The sequence below is a fragment of the Equus caballus genome, chromosome 3, assembly GCF_041296265.1.
Source record: "Equus caballus isolate H_3958 breed thoroughbred chromosome 3, TB-T2T, whole genome shotgun sequence".
Taxonomy (NCBI): Eukaryota; Metazoa; Chordata; class Mammalia; order Perissodactyla; family Equidae; genus Equus; species Equus caballus.
The window spans coordinates 57,350,216-57,364,108 of record NC_091686.1 but is presented as its reverse complement, the minus strand read 5'-3'; the positions used below and the strand labels follow the sequence as shown (position 1 = coordinate 57,364,108).

At 38.0% G+C, this 13,893-nt stretch overlaps 1 protein-coding gene across 47 annotated transcripts in view; it reads right to left on the bottom strand.

Moving 5' to 3' along the window:
* The window catches only part of MAPK10 (mitogen-activated protein kinase 10), a 302,212-nt gene that overhangs the window by 72,415 nt on the left and 215,904 nt on the right, over nucleotides 1–13,893 (bottom strand). For all 47 annotated transcript variants that reach the window (XM_070263536.1, XM_023637781.2, XM_070263547.1 and 44 more), the window contains 4 exons: nucleotides 7,813–7,942; nucleotides 3,459–3,517; nucleotides 2,224–2,362; nucleotides 1,325–1,490 (listed from right to left, as the gene is read on the bottom strand). In XM_070263536.1, coding sequence (XP_070119637.1) covers nucleotides 1,325–1,490; nucleotides 2,224–2,362; nucleotides 3,459–3,517; nucleotides 7,813–7,942 — 494 coding nt within the window. The remainder of the gene's footprint in view (nucleotides 1–1,324; nucleotides 1,491–2,223; nucleotides 2,363–3,458; nucleotides 3,518–7,812; nucleotides 7,943–13,893) is intronic.

Below are 13,893 nucleotides of genomic sequence, written 5' to 3'. Positions count from 1 at the left end.
TTTGATTTCTTGAATTTTTTAATTGGTTCCCCTTTGATATTTTAAAAACATAACTTGTGAAGAATGTATACAAATATCTTCTAGTCCAAATAAGTTCGATGTGGTGTTTGTTGCCTTGGGAAGAAGACCAGATTTGCCTCTTCCAAATCAAAAGGTAACAGAATTTTGCCATGGCCCACCAAAGTGAATGTGACCTTCCTAAGAGCTGGCCTTTTCCCTTCCTCTGCACAAATGCACAGAAGTATTGGCTCTCTTCTAATCTGGAAGTACACAAAGGCATTTTTTAAAACTTTGGTGGCCAGGGAATTTTCATAGAAGTACCCTGCAGCACCTTCACATAAAAATATAATCGTAATTATTTTTATAGAACTTACAAAAATAAACTGCTAGGAACTAAATAGAATAAAATATAAAAATAAGTATGAAATGTACATTCAGTACATATATACAATCCTAATTTAAAACGATTTTAATTCCTAAATATATTGGATATATTTCTTAATATGCTGCATTACTTGTTAGAGATATTCTTCTCAAAAGAATACATTGCGATGTTTTCGTCTAATAAGTATCTTATAAATCCTTCATTTTAATAAAATCAAATTGGAATACATTTTGCAGAGCCTTTCTACGTTTTAAAGTGTTTGTGAATACTAGATTTTCTTCATGAAAGCAGTAGTACAAAATTCAATATTTTTCTCTCTCTATGGTTTTGAAACTTATACAAATTTACTAGACAATTGCTACCCTAACTATTATTTACAGAGGAGTTTAAAGTATTAAAGAAACTCTCATCCAACTTGAACAATCTGGATTATTCTAAAGTGACAATTCACTGAGCATTTGTGAAGATTCTTGCTCCTAGTGTTTGTGGCATCTTTTTGCTTGTCTTTTCTTAGGACTAGAGCCATCAACCTAAGATATGGCATAAAGCCAAATGGTTAAATGTGATAGATAGATTTCTTCATGTTTTCACACTCACTTTGAGCTGAGCTGCAACCCAAATAGCAATTTTTCTCAATAGCTACAGCATGTGTGCTAATTAGTATTCATTTGACTGTTTAATCAGACTCCATTTATAATCCTTTTAGCTGTAATATTTTAGTATTCTTCTAGCGAAGCTTATTTCTCAGAAACATCTTTCACATTTTCAGTGAGTGATTTTTCCTAGTAGTATTTTTTAAAAACCTCCGAATATGAAGGCTGGAAGCCCTATTTAAAGAAAATAGTCATATACATGAAAGAGACGATTACTCTTGGCTTTCTAAAACACGCACTCATTTTCTTCACAGTTTCGGCGGCTGCTACTCAGAAGCATCCTTACCATTCTCCTTGTAACCCATCCCCAGGATGACCTCGGGGGCTCTGTAATAACGGGTCACCACATAAGGAGTCATCATGAAGCTGGTGCCTGCCGTCCTGGCCAGTCCAAAGTCGAGGATTTTCAATGTACAATCAGACTTCACTACAATGTTACTTGGTTTTAAATCCTAACAACGGGAACAAGAGAAGAAATTAAAAGCCAGCATCTAATGGAACATGCGATTTCCATCTAATCAACCAACATGGCAGTGTCACAGCAGCCCTGATGGGGATACCCTCGACTGCAGAGCCCTATAAAAAGCAAATGATTACTTCCCCAAGGAAGTTTATGATTGACTTTTAGATTTTTTTTTAATATCCTCAGAAACATTTTTAAACCCAGAAGAGAATCATACTATCATTTTTACAATTTAGGCTTGGGAAGCGTTTTTTTACAATTTCATCTTGGGAAGAGTTTTTAGAAAAACAAACATATCATTTATTGTCATCTGTTAGGTCGCTCCTTCTGGCAACATAAACCTTTCAGCTTATATTTCACTTCTAGGCCTGACAGAAGAGCAGGTCAGGGCAGCTGTCTTTACGCTGCCAGAAACAAACTATGGAAAGGACTGTCCTATTTCAGCCACACAGATGACCTCTGCCAATCAAGGGTCTAGAAGGCATGAGGATTCTCAGAAGCTGACTCTCAATGAGCTGAAACAAAACGTTAAACAAAATCAACTACAGCAGAGCTAGAGTTTCCTTCTGCACATTAGTGAATAATGTGCTAAGTTTATCGTAAAAGAAATGAGAGAATACATTCTATTTAATCAAGTCCCCCTACATACAGAAAATAATTAGAGTTACTCTTTCTCTTCTCCAAAAGCATTTCAATTACAATCCTGGAGTAGGTGTTCTTACCCTGTGAATAATGCCAGCAGAGTGGAGGTGCTTGATGCCACACAACATTTGGTATAGCAGGTAAGACATTCGCTCATGGTCTAATTCCATCTGAATCACCTGACACAAGTTAGCGTCCATCAGTTCCATTACTAAGTAACTGGAAGGCAGGTCCACAGTGTTAGTTTCAGATCACAAGACCTGTGAAGTCCTTCAAAGAAGTCAGAATCTGTTCCTAAATCTGTAATTCTTCTGAACTTCCCAGCTCCGCCTTTTTATTTTTTTGAGGAAGATTAACCCTGAGCTAACATTCGCCTCCAATCCTCCTCTTTTTGCTGAGGAAGACTAGCCCTGAGCTCACATCCGTGCCCATCTTCCTCTACTTTATATGTGGGACACCTGCCGCAGCATGGCTTGCCAAGTGGTGCCATGTCCGCACCGGGGATCTGAACTGGCAAACCTTCTGCCGCTGAAGCGGAACGTGCATACTTAACTGCTGCACCACCAGGCCGGCCCCCCAGCTCCATCTTTGACTGAGTTAAGAATATTAAAAACTTGCAAGTATTGCATGCAGGTTAGCCGTGGTAACTCCACCACAAGGTTGCTAATAGAAGGAGCATTTATTAGTGTGTGGTTCCTGCCTGTATATTTTCTACCTTCATCTTGTTCTCACTTTTCCCTGAATTCTCTGAACTCTTTCCTGAGTATTATGATTACAAATAAGAAAAAATATTCAGAATAGCATCTTCCTTTAAATGCAATGTATGTGTGTTCAACAAGACAATGTGCTAGGAGTCACTTCCTCTCCCCTGCTTACTGTGACTACACTTCTAGGTAGATTCTTTTTGCACAAAATCAGAGGCAGTACAAAAATAGAAATAAAGATTAAAGATGATTTTTACCATGTCCCTTTTATTAATATTTCTCAAAGTGAATTGACTCATTCTAGAAAGCTCACAAAATCAATTAGTAATAATAAAAAATTATGTGATAAATAATAAGCCTTCCCTGATTGAACCAAGAACATGAGATAACAAAGCACAGAGCCAGAAGGCCAGAAAGAAGCAGAAGTTTCTTTCCAGGAAATAACACCAGAAACAGAACCTCTGTCCTATCACTGGATTCCCTTTCATGTACTGCCAGCCCCTCCTTCCCTTCCATGTCTACAAGGGATTTCATCCATTTGACTTTTGTCAATTTCCCTTGACTGATTTGAGTGCTATGCTCTCCCTTCCTTTATGAGTTTTGTTACTTACACATCCTGGAACTCCTCCAGTGTTTTCTGGGGTGTGAAGACATTTAATAAACTAATAATCTGGGAAAGAGACAGTGGACAAGACAAAGGAAGGAGAGAAAGAAAAAGAGAGAGAATGAATTACTTAAAAAGCATTTTAAACAAGTATCTATTCCAACTCAAAGCCACACTCTAGTGCTATGATGGAAATAGAAAAGTTGAAAAAAATTTCTAGAACTGTCTCACAGAACATAGAAAAATGTACTCAGAAAGGACATATGGTCTGTCTTCAGGTTAAAATGCAATTTAAAAAGCTCAAACTTTTAGGCAGAAGGAAGAGTCAGAGAAGGTATATAATGGTGATATTGTTTTAGAGTGTGGTTCTCCTTGATAGAATATAAGGTTGTCATGTAATTAAACAAAAAGGGAGGAAAAGCCTTGTAAGGAAAGTGAGGCAGCAGGCAAACGCTCAACAAGACTTAGCAAGGCCATGTTTTCCTCAAATGGACACAGTGGTGTCTAATTCAAGGTGGCATTCTAATTCAAGATTTTTGTGTTGTTAATTTCGTGTCTTTTGCTTCTTCTATTTCACTCTCAAATTGTATTTAAACTAATGCTCCAATGGTATTTGTGAGGAAAGGTATATCTAGGACGATATCAATCATGAATTTAGTATAAATATATAAAAGGTATAAAAATGTATAAAATACATAAAAAAGTTATCAAAATTCTGTTTCTTAAACTTTTTGTTTCCTGCTTTAGTTATTTTATATATTAGATAGTAAAAACATTTACCTTCTAGCAAAAGTAAATTTAAAAAAGCAAAACTTCTGTCATATTTCCAAATAGATTGCAGGCATAAATAACTCAAAATGTTCTTTCAGCTAAATATTCTGCAGTAATGTGCCAGTGGGAAATAAAAATAAAAAATATAGATGGAAATCTTCTACTCACAGGATAGATGCAACCATTTCACAAAAACTGGATAAGTACAAGTTTAAGATTTAAACATCTTTAAGACATGAATTAATGAATTTCAGTAAACTTCATAAGTGGTATATAAACATATGATGTAATAAAAACAAAACAAATGATTTTAAACATCTGAGAAATGCTGTCAATTTTAGGAAATGCTTTAGACCTCAAGTACTTCACATTTGTTGAGAAATTATTGAGAAAAATTCATAATACCATCTAATATTTTCATATATATATATATATATATATATATATACATATACACACATGGTAATGGTTATATCAAAAAACCAAGATCATCTCTTCTAAAGCAACCTTGCAGTATGGAATATGCATATGGAAATAAAATTATTTCAAAATATCTTTAAAACGTATGATTAAAGGGCCCTGTTACTCTGTATACTTAGTTACACTGTGTGTTGGAAAATGTCTGTGTGGTACATCTCTCATTGGAACATATATAGGGGGCCTGCCTTTTTAGTACTTTATCAGTCTTAGAAAGTAATTCATTCTGATATTTGTTCAAACAAAAACATCAGAGACCGTGCATAGATATACACACACAACCCTTAAAGATGGAAAAATGCTAATCCATATCATCTTGTGAGTAAATAACCTAGGTAATAGAAATTAATCTAGAAAATAGCATTGCAATTTTAAATAAATCAAGATTTATTCTGTTAAAAGGTAAATTCCCCACTATAGATTCTTATTTTCCGTTTTCTGACGCCCTTGTTTGATAACCTTCATCTTCTTTGATTTCCCTTTGAGGATTTCTCCTCTGTTCTTTCTTTGTTCCCTTATAAATTTTAATTTCTACTAATAACCAATTACAAATCTGGTCTTTAGAAGCAGCTCATCACAGCTATTTCCATTTTAGTTCAACAGTTTCCAGGCAGGAATCTGATTCAGTTCCTTTATTCCGGCATCTTAAAGTACACAGATGAATCAATGTTTGTGATGGCCCCACGATCACATCAGCTATCACTTCCTAGAATTAAGCATTCGTTTTCTAAATGGATTTTCTTCTCTATTATTAGAGATTTAATTGAGATTACTTCACTGTTTCACTCTACTTTCCACAGCATTAACAGAGTTCTGCATTCTGACTGCTTTTACTTAGTATTACAAGCACTGATGTGGAATTTACATTTGGTGGTAAGTGAACTTCCTCTCTGTTAACAAGTTCCAGAAATTTATTTCCGTAGACTTATACACATACATGAATACATACATACATACATACATACACACACAAAAGGGGGTGGCAGGTAGGATGCCATTTACAGATTATCATTTCAATTTGGAATTCTTTTTTAGGTATAAATGTGAACCCCTATATTTCAGTCAAGAAATCAGCCAAGTAAGTGGGAATTTCTCTGAAATGCATTTGTTGCACTACAGGAGCTGGAAGAAGGATTAGGGAAATATAAAATATGAAAACTCAGACTATCAAAATTTCCCATACGTTGCTCCATTGTTTGTATCCATCCATTTTGCACTGCCCACAGTATTTCTCACGCTCTTTGCGATCATAAAAATGGATTGCATTGGTCATGTGGTTAAGCTTGCTCCTACTTTTATTTAACATACTGAAAGAACAAACTGCTTTAGTAGAATGACTTTTCTTAGGAGTCATCCTTTCTATCATTTCTATATTCCTTTCTAGAAGTATCACGTTCCTTATATGGCCAAATTAGAGATGGGTATATTCTTCATAAAATTTCCCTTTCTTGACGAACTCTATATGACTCCACTCATAGGTGGAAGTTAGTATATTGATAAGGAGATCTGATCGGTGGTTACCAGGGAAAAGGGGGGGTGGGGGGAGGGCACAGAGGGGGAGGTGGTGTACCCACAACATGACTAACAAAAATGTACAACTGATATCTCACAAGGTTGTAATCTATCATAACATTAATTAAAAAAAAATCTAAAAAAAAAACCACTAGATTAATTTAGGTAGACTTCTATTTAAACTAAGAGTTAAAGGGCTCTGAATATTATGTGCCTCTTGCATGAATAAAGTGCGTTTTGCTGGACGGATTTAAAAAAAAAAAAAATTTCCCTTTCTTAGTGAGGCCTTTCCTGCATAACCTATTTAAAAGAGTAACCTCACCCACCGTGCACTGACCAGAATTTTATCTTTCTTCACTTCCTAGCACTTATCACCATCTGCCACCCTATTCATTAATTTTGTAGAATGCCCTCCTCTCACGGGCAGAACATGAGCTCCACATGGGCAGGCATTTGTGTCTGCTGTCTTCACTGCTGTATTCTTGGCACCTAGAGCATCAAGATCTATACCTGGCACATTTTATTCATTTAACAAATATTTGTCAAATAACCGAACTGAAGTCATTGGAGTAGAGTAATAGAGGAAAAGAGAAGCACCGTCATGGGCCTGAATCCACATATTTGTATTTCAATACCTTTCAGCAAAACACTCATACATTTGCTTTTTCTTAGTGCCACCAATAGATGGTTAGCCTTATGACAAATTCACTTGTTTATAGAACTGCACCGATAATTTTACGTATTCTGTGTGATTTTCATACTTAAGAAAAACTTGGTAGGGAGTTATAGCTATATTATTTTAGTGATTCATAATTTACTTTTATAATATATATAAATGTAATAATTATATGTACTATGTTCATTACAATTTATTTATAAATAATAGCCATTATTATAATAATGAATTATCTCCCATTTATCCTTACCAAGAACGGGAGCATAGAAAGATTTCTAGAGGCCTTTGCCTGTGTTTGAGAAAGCTTATACTCTGAAGAGAAGAAAGTCCTGTAATGGTGTTCTATTATACCACTGAGAAATGGTGTACTGAGTTCCACTGAGAAACGTTCTTGATGACCCTGTTCTGAAGTGAGTTGGAGATATGTCCCTGCACATTCACCCAACCCTACAAAAAACAAGATGCTAAAGCATAACGTGTATGCTGGAAAGTTAGAGGCCACGGCCAGACAATAGCTAAAAGAAAAAGGAGATAAAAATTTTCACCTGTTACTAATTAAATTTAAATTATAAAGAAATATAGCATATTGTTCTGTAGCATATTTTTGTTTTTGTTTGTTTTATTTTGAAAAAGCATGAAGCTCTCTCATTAATTTGGAGGAAGATAACCAAATACGGTTAATTTCATAGCAGGGAAATATCTATCAAATTCATCCCTTCCATGCCATATGGTTTTTAGATGATTTTTAAGCAGAAAGCTATCATGAGGACAATGAAATCAAATGTAGCATATGGGCAGGATAAACAATCTTAAAAGGCAGAAATTGCAAAGTAAAGAAAGCCTTTCCTACTCAAGTTGGCATACTGCTTTTCTTTCCCCAATCTCACAACCTCCCACCGCCAGAGGTTTAAAAATAACAGCTCACATTTTTATGATTCACACACTTCATGAGGACCAGCTCCCGGTAAGCTCTCTTGGCATGTGTTTGGTTCTGAAAGGGTCTGCTGAGCTTCTTAATGGCCACATTTCTGTCCAGAACAGCATCATACGCAGCACTGCAGAGACATAAGAGTAATCCAGAATTAAAAACAAAGGAGCCCCTTAGAATTCCTGCCTACGGAGCTAAGGGTGGGGAAGGAAAATACGATTTTGCAATCCCACTCAGATACCTTCTCCTCAGGTCACATGCCCATCAGGCTGTAAATAAAGATATAACAGTGACTAGTATAAAAACATTCTACTTGCTAGATAGAGAAAAAAAGAAGAGTATCTTGCCAAGAATTGCATCAGCGAGACGGGGGCAAAAGAAGAAAGAAAAGTGCTCAACTTTCCCCCTAGCCATGTGACTGTGGCAAGAATTTTAATCTCTCTGGGCTTGAATTTCTCATCTATTAATATGTGATATTTAGGTTTTCTCTAGCTATAAAACCCCATTGTTCTTTGGTTATTTTAAGTGGACGTTCATTCTTTCCCCATTCAGACGAACCAGTTTTTAAGGTGTGATGTTAATTGCGGTCAATACACAGGTTGCATGCTGCTCAAAGTGCACTTATTGACAATAACAAAGCTCAAAATAGGGAAAGCCATCAAAGGGGATTTCAGAAGCATAAATAACTGCATTTAAATACACAGACAGAAACGAATGCTGCTAACACTTGAAGCTTTCAGACTATTTGAGAATGATAATTTACCGTGTTTTGAAAAAGCACTCAATATACAGTAGTGTTTCTTCCATACTCAGAATACATTGGTCTGGGTATGGGATGAAGAAATGAGTCTCTTCTTGCTATTATACCTTATGACCCACTCACAAAATGTTTTTCCTGCAACTTTAGGTTGTGCTGGATTTTGTCTTAGTTGCCAGGAAGGAATGCAGCAACCAGTGTCCCCTACCATCGATCTATTGAGTTGGAAGTGACATTCACGATTCAGGGCTCATGCCACTAAACTAAAAGATAAAGAAAAGGATTACTGCATTGTAAGATAATAATAGGCTCACAGGATAAGGTTGGACAAAGTCTTAGAATTCATCTGGTCCATGCCTCCATTTAATACTTATTTTTCACCAAAATATCTCCATCGAAAGTTTGACCAGTTTCTGCTTGAGCATCTCCAAAAACATGGACCCCTTTAACATCAAGGCAGCTCATTTCGTTGTTGGACGGCTTTGGGAGTTAGAAATGTCATCATGCTAATAAGCAGAGTTGTCTCTCTGTGGTTTCTATTGACTACTGTCAACCCTGCCTTCCAGGGCAACTCAAAATAAGTATTCCCTTATCATTATAATAGATCTATAATGTTTGAAATCCATTAAAGGACTGAACGCAATGCCTGGCCTACTCTATAAGCACTCAATAAGCAGCCAGTAACTCTTAGCTTTTCTTATTTTTCCACTAAGCCTTTTCTTTCTTATGCTGAATATCACCAGTGTCCTACCACCATTTGTCAGAATGTGATTTCAAGTCCCATCACCATCTGGTAGGTTTCTCCTGAATATATTCCAGTCTGTTGATATCCTCTGAAAATGTGGACCCTAAACTAAATAAACATTGCTACCCTAGGTATGGAGCATCAGAGAAGATGAGGGTAGAGCTATCGACTCCTTCATTCATTCACTTGCCCATTTATTCTGTTGACATGTTAATACAGCTAAGACTGTCTTGGCTTCTTTGATAACTACATCACACACTACTGACCCAAAGGGAGCCTATGTTAATTAAAAATACTGTCTTTTTAAAAACTTGCACTGCTATTAAACTCTGCATGTCAGCACTGGTACTTCTGACTCACATTTGTTCTTGTTAACCTACCAATGGCAGCACAGGTAAAGGAAAGAGTCAAATGGACCTACATCTTATAGGTAGTGCTCAAGGACAACAGTGAATTTGGAAATACAGAAATTAAACTTGATTTCTGAAGTTAAGAAATAGTATCAGCAGGAAATTGACCAGAACCATCAACTTAAAGAAAAAGACTAAATTTTAAGATGAAACAAGTTTAAGATGAAAGAATAGCAGGGGCTGCCCTGGTGGCTTAGTGGTTAAGTTTGCACGCTCTGCTTCAGCTGCCCAGGGTTCGTAGGTTCGGATCCCAGGCGTGGACCTAGCACTGCTAGTCAAGCCATGCTGTGGCCGCATCCCACATAAAATAGAGGAAGATTGGCACAGATGTTACCTCAGTGACAATCTTCCTCTCACACACACACAAAAAGAATAGCAATCAGTCATGTGGCCTAGAAAGAAGTCAAAGATGCAAATTCTGACACTGCCTGGCTAAATAAGGAAATGCCTCCCAGGCAGGTCCAGGGAGCCAGTCCGCTAGGCAGATGTTCACATCCCTATTGTGATCCCTATTGTGAGACTCTGCTCAGCGTCTCCTCAGGCTGATTCCATCCTCTACAGTCAACACTGTGCTCCTGAGGCTGTCCTCCAGAAATCTGCATGCAAGGATAGTGCCCATATTTGGTCAGCTTGACTATTATATTCCTCATAATTTAATAAATCAGCATCTGGTTTTATATGTGAGGCTTGTCAATGTGAATTTGAGCCCCTGAGATCCTGACCAGATCCTGCAAGACAGTGGGCCAGCCTCTGACTTCATGTGGCATGACAGAAAATGTCACCCTCTGGGGTTCTTGGCAGGTCCTGGCCAGTTTCTCCTAGAAAGGTTGTGGTGTTCTCCCTCCTTCTGGTATCTCTTCTTTGAAGCAATTTTAGGTATGAATCTCAGCACTGCTGCTAACTAGATGTGGAGCTATGCGCAAGGCACTTCAACTTTATGGCATCAGTTTTCTCATATTTAAAATGAAGATAACAACCTGACAAGATTGTTGTAAGGAGTAAATGAGGTAGTGCCTCACCTAGAGCGAGCACTCAATAAATAATGACTACTGCTATTTTTAAAATCAATATCCTTGCTGAAGTCACCATGTAATGCAGGGCAGTATAAAATATGAATTCCTATGGTGTGTGCTACAATTAGATGTGTATCTACTAATCAGCAGTTTTTAATCTTTCTACTCATTACAAATCCATTCAACTCTAATATTATCTTGATCCATGTTGCAAGTTCCTCCCATGATATAAAACTGTGGAGCAAAAGCCTTGTTAAAATCTAGATACATTACAGCCACACAGCTCGATTACCACTTTAATAAGCTATCTAGTATGATTTGTTTTTGTTTCTAATGCACCTCCTATTCCTAGTGATCACTACATCCTTTCCAAGTGGCTCACAGGGTATCTTTTCTAACCCACACTAAGACCAATATCAGGTTCAGCGGATGTCTCTTATAACCTCTTTCTTCCCTCTGAAGAAATAGAATGTTTGCCTGTCTACAGTTGTATGGAACACCCTGGTTTGGCTCACTGAACTTCCATTTACCCCTTGTATCAGGCATGCCTGTATTGAAGAGACTTGACAGTGAAATGTACAGTTCCCAGATGCGTTTGCAGCCAGCGCTCTGGATTCCAACATGGTCCTGCCATGCAGAAGCAACTAGGAGAGATTTGTGAGGCAAAAGCAAGGCAGTCATTTTCTAGCATTTCTTGGTTGGCAAGCAAGGTCTCACGGAGATGTGAGATTTTCTTCTGAAGCAGTAATTCACGTCGTTCTCCAGATTCTGAGTGAGAAGGGGGTTGAAGCAGAGGCAGCAGTGGACTGCAGGTGCCAGGGCCAAGTCAGCAGCACCGTGGAGTAGCGATGGCAGCAGTAATGAGTGCACGCTTCCAGCTCTATGATTCCCAAACCTCAGTTATAATCATGCATTCTGGAAACTCAGTGGGTTGAGGACACTCTCAGAGATGGGAGCTCCCATGGTGATTCAGCCATCGAGTGTCTGGAGTCATTCCGGGAAACCCTGACTAGAGCCCACTTCCCCAGGCCTTCCAATGATTTTGCAAGCACCCAATTTACCCTATTAAATCTCTGCCTACTTAAAATGTTTCTGTCTCCTGCCATGAACCCTGGCTGACACTACAATCTCTCCCATTTTCTGTAATTCCTCAGTGATTACTGGCAGCAGTTTAGCAAATACATCTGCAAATTGGCATCACTGATGCTGTACTCCAAATTAACGTCTGAAAGTTTTCCATTACTCTTGAGTCATCTTTTTTTTAAGAGTCTTGGTCCACAGAATCTTACTTTTTTTCTCTCGATATTTTCTATTTCTTTCATCTTCATGCAGGTGAAAAAGGAGATAAATCTTTATGAAGATTTTCCAGCAACTTCCAGCAAGTTTCCAGCAATTTCTTGACACATAGCACTAACTCACCTCCACTTCTACCAAGTTTATTCATAAAGGGACAATATAGCCTTCTGTTGTTATGCTCCTGCCACTTAATCCAGTTTTATGAGGCTATAAAGCTGTTTACCTTCTTGGATGTATTTATATAAACACACACACATATCCCTGAAGGTAAGTCTTATTCTCAACATATTTATCAGCTTTTTTCTTCTGGCAATTACAGACAACCTCTTGCACAAACATTCTTCTTCCTAAATCATAATCATTTATTTGATAATTTTTCTTGTTCCCTTTCACTTTCACATTGAAAATGTTCTTGATCATATTAACATGCTTATGGGAAGAAAGAAATCAAAAAGCAAACAAAAATCCCCCTAGGCATCATGAGAAGAACTTTATATCTTAAAAAATAAAGATAAAAAAACCTTATCATTGGAGCATCTTAAACATCTTAAGCCGTAGCCTGCCAAGACAACGTCCTTCTGGAGACACACACTGCACCCTTCATATTCACACGGTCTCACTTTGACCTTTTTCAAAAGCCTGGACTTTAGTTGAAAGCTATCAAAAACATCTCTACCCAGTGCCTTCAAATATCTCACTTTCACGCCCAAACATTACAGTCCCCGGAGATGCTATCGGGACACTGATTCCACCACTGAGAATGCTGTTGGCAAAGCTGCCAGACTCCCCTCTGCCGCTGGGCTTTGCAATTCTTCCTCCCCCACCAGGGATACTCTTCCCACACCCTGACTGGCCTGACTCCATCTTGTGACTCAGGTTTCAGCCCAAATATCACCTCCTCGGGAGAGAGCTTCCCAAATCACCCCATCAAAAGTCAACCGTTGATGAACTCTGTATGACTCCACTCATAGGTGGAAGTTAACGTATAGACAAAGAGAACTGATCGGTGGTTACCAGGGGAAAGGAGGGGTGGGGGAGGGCACAAAGGGTGAAGTGGTGCACCTACAACATGACTAACAATAATGTACAACTGAAATTTCACAAGTTGTAAACTATCATAATCTTAATTAAAAAAAAAAGAGGAAAAGGAAATAGGAAAAAAAGTTAAAAAAAAGTTTTGCCTCAAAAACAAAAAAGTCAACTGTTGATGTTTTGATTAACCAACCAAAAAAACTTTTGTCATTGAATTGCTTGTCTGTATCAGTTTGGTTACATTTTGTTAGGGATGCTTTTGACTACAAGTAATAGAATTCCGACTAATAGTGACTTAAACAATAAAGATATTAATTGTATTACATAACAGAAAGTCAAGACGTAGGCATGTCTAGGTTTCAGGGAAACATTATAATTCTGGTGGGCCCTAGGCACTTTTGGCTTCTGATTTTCTGCAAATTGGTTCTCAGCATATTGAAAAAGAAGCCAACAATACAACTCCATTAGTGCCTCAAAGGGAAGTGTAGGTGCTGTGACGCCCTGCTAAGATTGCCCTTCAGGAATAAAAGACTTCTTATCCCAGCTGCTGGGAGGGCTGCTGGCAGATGGCCCCTCAGCTCTGACCCCCTTTGGGTATAACCTCAGCTCTCCTCATGGGCAGCCTTCATTCAATGATTATAAAAGTCTGGCCACTTCACAACTGAGGACAGCTGGGAAGGCTCAGTTCCTCTTCAGAACTCCCCTCCCCCAGGGTGAGCTGAGGCTTCCACTGAGCTCGCATCGCAGCTGAACTTCTGCCTCTGCTTCCTTCCCTTCCTTTCCACAGCTGTTAACCCCCAAAGCACTCCCGAATAAATCTCCTGC